At 37.4% G+C, this 4476-nt stretch overlaps 1 protein-coding gene across 1 annotated transcript in view; it reads right to left on the reverse strand.

Moving 5' to 3' along the window:
* Positions 1-3795, reverse strand: part of LOC101855635 (myosin regulatory light chain sqh) — a 7421-nt gene extending 3626 nt beyond the window's left edge. Inside the window, exons 1-4 of the mRNA XM_005095858.3 lie at positions 3693-3795; positions 2162-2370; positions 1416-1577; positions 177-244 (exon numbers count right to left, since the gene is read on the reverse strand). Of these exons, the coding sequence (XP_005095915.1) occupies positions 177-244; positions 1416-1577; positions 2162-2345 (414 nt within the window). The 5' untranslated portion in view covers positions 2346-2370; positions 3693-3795. The remainder of the gene's footprint in view (positions 1-176; positions 245-1415; positions 1578-2161; positions 2371-3692) is intronic.
* Between the last annotated feature and the right edge of the window lie 681 nt (positions 3796-4476).

Raw genomic sequence — 4476 nt, forward strand, 5'->3', positions numbered from 1 at the left:
TACAAGAGAGTAACAAACACAAAAAAAAGAAGGAGAAAAGATAAAGACAATAGATGTTTGATAGGAAAGAAGAAGCAAACCACACCAGAGCACCCGCCAACCACCCACAGAGCGTGTTCGGAATAGCTGGGCTTAAACTTCTGTATATTCAGCTTACAAAACTGAGCAGAGCTTACCTCATCCTCGGTGAATCTGTCCCCCATTGTTGTAAGCAACTCTCTCAGACGCTCCTCGGGAATCACACCTGAAAACAAAGCAAAAATCCTCAAATCAGATTAAAGAGTCTTTGAAAGGGCTTTTAATTGCTCTGTGAATATGACTACAGCATTCTTTGTGCATTTTTAGATCAAAGACAAACAACAAAAAATCTTCAAAACATAAAGAAAGCTAGGAAAACTGTTGTAGAATGCTGTGAATTAAAGCATTAAATCTCAAAATTTGTATCTTAGACTGAGACATATGTAATGTGTAATTCTATGGTCTCCTCCTAGGATTCTTCCACTATCGCTCCGGAAAGTCTGTCTTGCCGTTGGCACCAAGCGAAGAGTGTGAGTAAGTGAGTATATAATGAAGAGAGTATCGTCACTTTTTCACTGTCTACTCTTGACTGAGTTTTATTATCATTTGCATAATTGTAGTCACCGTACAGCTTCTGCCTTGACACAGGGCCTCTTCGCACGCCCAACACGTGGTCAAGCAGGACAAGCAGAAAAATTAATTGTCCTTAGCTCAAACCAGTATCTCAGGTGGATTTATATTTTTAACGATTTCCGCCCAAACTGGAGATAAAATTTCTATTAAACCATAAAACCGATCTCTTAGATATAGCAAGTTCTTACTCTGCACATTCTAAAGTGTTGATCACTCCCAAAGGAAAATGAGTTCCTAAAAACTACATCAGCTGTTAATTACTATGTGAGGCAGCGAGGTGAAATCAGGCGCTCGTCAAAACACAGAAATCTGAGAAACGCATTTTCTTCCGAAAGTTTGGACATTTTTATCGAATTTTTATTTTTGGGCTCAACCTCTTTTATGTCCATGTAAAAACACATTTCCATGTGAATTTTGCTGTAACACATTGATTAAAGGAAAAAAATATGTCATTTTTCTGTTCTCAAAGACTCTTTAGCTATTAGAGTTACCAAACTTTGGCAGCCATTTTCTCCCTAATTTCACCTCTGAAACCAGACAAGCTCACTTCCTTCAATCGTAAATACTATTCAAGATAGATTTATATTTATTTCATTGAAAGCAAGGCAAATAAATCAGCTTTCAGATGATACCCGTAACTCCATTTATGCACAAAATTTGACAAGTGCCTAATTCCACTGCATTGCGACACATATGTAACATACCAATTGCTACAATTAAAAAAACTGATGTTTATTGAAAATGAAAGAGAAAGTGACCAGTACCTGAGCCGTCCTCATCAAAACAAGCGAAGGCGTTCTTGATGACGTCCTCTGGATCGGTGCCGTTGAGTTTGTCGCCAAACATCGTGAGGAACATGGTGAAGTTGATGGGTCCGGGAGCCGCGACCATCATCTCGTCCAAGTAAGAGTCAGCAGGGTCCTTTCCTGGAGGTGGAAGATCGTTTTTTTTAATTTTTAGCTTTAGTAAAAATTTTACAGCACTTGCAGCGATACAATAAGGTCATCATATAAGTGCCGAAGATTAGAGATGTTACAAGAGAGTGACAAACATAAAAAAGAAGGAGGAGAGATCAGGACGATAGATGTTTGATAGAAAAGGAAAGAAGGAGCAAACCACATCAGAGCACCTGCCAACCACCCACAGTTTTAAATTGCTGCTCATTTTTCATGGAATAGATTTTTTAACAGTTTTCAACACACAATAACTAAGGCCAACATTACTGATTAATCGGTTTTGTCAGTTTACCGAACAAGATGCTGTGTGGGTGGATGGCAAGAGTGTGGCAAACATACAAAAGAAGTAAGGGGAAAATGACGACAGTAAAGACTAGGAAAGATGTTGCTGTCTGAGGTGTACGTAATCAAGTATGACAGGCAGCACAGTAATCACAGATTTCTACTTGAAGAAAGTTTACAACCATGTGTACACGTATTTAAACAGAGTTAATTTCACCCACTTGAAGAAAAAACATAACAATCAATCAAAGATGCATGAATTTCATACAAACCTAGAGAGGCCAGCATATCATGCAAATCCTCCTTGTCGATGAAACCATCTCTGTTCTGGTCAATCATATTGAAGGCTTCTTTGAATTCTTGAATCTGCGCTTGATCAAACATGGCAAACACATTGGAAGTCGCACGCTGCGCACGCTTCTTCGTGGTCGTCTTCTTTGTTTTTCTGCTCGACATCTTGAAGGTCTGTTCAGATCCTCACCTGTACAACAAGGAATAAAGCAGGAAAACTGTTCATGGTCTCATGCTCTTATAGTTCTAAAAATGATAATAAAATATATATGACATGAAGTATGCAATATAATGAAGGCTAATACTAATGAGGAATTCTTTGGCCGTGGCCCCAAGAGTACTGGAATATAATATTGATACTTACTACTTGGTACATTATATGTATCCTGTTTTATCTGAAAGAGAGCGAGAGACGCGCTGCTATTTTTCAGTACAAAATTAGCAGTAAATATTTCAAGTGTTCCTAACCGGGGGGGGGGGGGGTGTTTTAGGTTGGCATGACCCCTTGACCTTATAAAAATATGGGAAAGGGGGGGGGGGGCAGGCTCCCTTGTATTTAAACCATAATTTGATTTTTGCAATTAGCTTTGATATCATTTTCTCTTGCTCGCCGCATGTCAAACATAGTATTATTAAGTATTGCAGCAAAAAGTAATCCTTTCAAAACGAAAGTAATATGTGGAGCCAGAACCCATCATAAGTCATCGTTGGGATCAAAACCTTTGCCTTTACTGAATGAAGTGCAACACTCAACATCATCTTACTGACTGCCGGTGCCTCGTACTAAGTTTATAATAAATACTATAATATTAATAGTAAAAAAAACACCTAAACAACCTCATCATCATGATCATAAAAATTAGTCCAGATATTTTGATATTTGACGATTTCTAATCTTTCTATAGAGTTGGTTAGCTTACATGGTATACATAGAGATTCAGACCAAAGAAAATACGTAGGGGGCCTACTGAAAACAAGAAAATTTTGAACAAGTGCTTTACCCCTGATATAGATCTACATACATTTGATGGTAGAATTAATGATATAGATTGATCTAGATCTATATTAAATTATACATTACAAACTTGGAAGTCAGAAAGAGTCCAGATTAAAGGTTCTACTGCTTTTATCTTTTGGATCTTGCTTGACAACTTGTGATGTGTGCAACTTTATAAAACTTTTAACACAGTATACCACTGTCCACTGAATCAATAAATATTATCGATGTGCAACAAAAAGAATCTAGAGTGTTAAAACACAATCATTCCATTGCAGTGACAGTAGAATCAACACTTAGAAAAAAGAATGTACAAAAAAGGAGAGGCAGTTTGGGTTGGGCTGGCGACAAATATGTGGCTCACCCGGAAGCCCTGTGAAAACGAATAAAATCCAGTCAGTAAAGTTTCTTTTAGAACTCCAAATATATTAATTGTACGGGGCAACTGAACTTCAAAAGTACACAAAGGAAAGTGACACAGTACTGGCCTTGATGTGGACAAGTATAAAACTTACCGTTTTAAATTGACAGTTGAGAAAATTGATCAACCGTTGCCGTTGATGACTAACACTACGCCCAAGTTGAACTGCAAGTTGGAAGTGAAGTTGTAAACTAGGCCAAGAAGACTTCCTGTCCTGTGTCCTCTCTCGAATATCGAGGATAATTTTCAAATACTTGGGCATTCCTTTCAGCAGCTACTCGAGTACACGTATTTGCATTTGTTAGAAAATTACCGGTTTCGGCAAAAATATTTTGATGCATATTTCAATTGCTCTTTGTCTTGTAAAACAACAAGTGCTAGCCGACCTTTAGATGTCACAAAAATAACAATGTATGAAAAGAAGCTACGATTTATGTTTCATAGATACTCGAACTTAAATATTTGCTCTATTGTTTCTATTTTAATCGATTTTTTTTGCTCGAATCTGAAACAAGTCGACGGAAGCTAATCCCCAGATTTTTTTGCTGTTCAACACTGGGTGTGTCTTGTGATTAAAAAAGGGGATTTTTTTTTTTTTTTTTTTTTTTTTTTTTTTTTTTTTTTGGGGGAGGGGGGTGTGTGCAAAATAACTCATCAATAAACTCCGCTCCCGGTTCCCGAGCAAGAAGGAAAACTAAGTCGTTGAACAGAAGAAAGATCACAGGGAAAGCAGAAAACAAACTAAAAACACAAATTACATGTTCAAAACTTCACAAAGCAGAAGGCACGGTGAGGCACACGAGGAAAAGAAGAAGAAGAAAAAAAATAAAAGGAGAGTAGAAGAAGGAACGGCAAGTAATAAATTGTACGCTTATACA

This window comes from Aplysia californica, unplaced genomic scaffold (genome assembly GCF_000002075.1).
Source record: "Aplysia californica isolate F4 #8 unplaced genomic scaffold, AplCal3.0 scaffold00115, whole genome shotgun sequence".
Classification (NCBI taxonomy): domain Eukaryota; kingdom Metazoa; phylum Mollusca; class Gastropoda; order Aplysiida; family Aplysiidae; genus Aplysia; species Aplysia californica.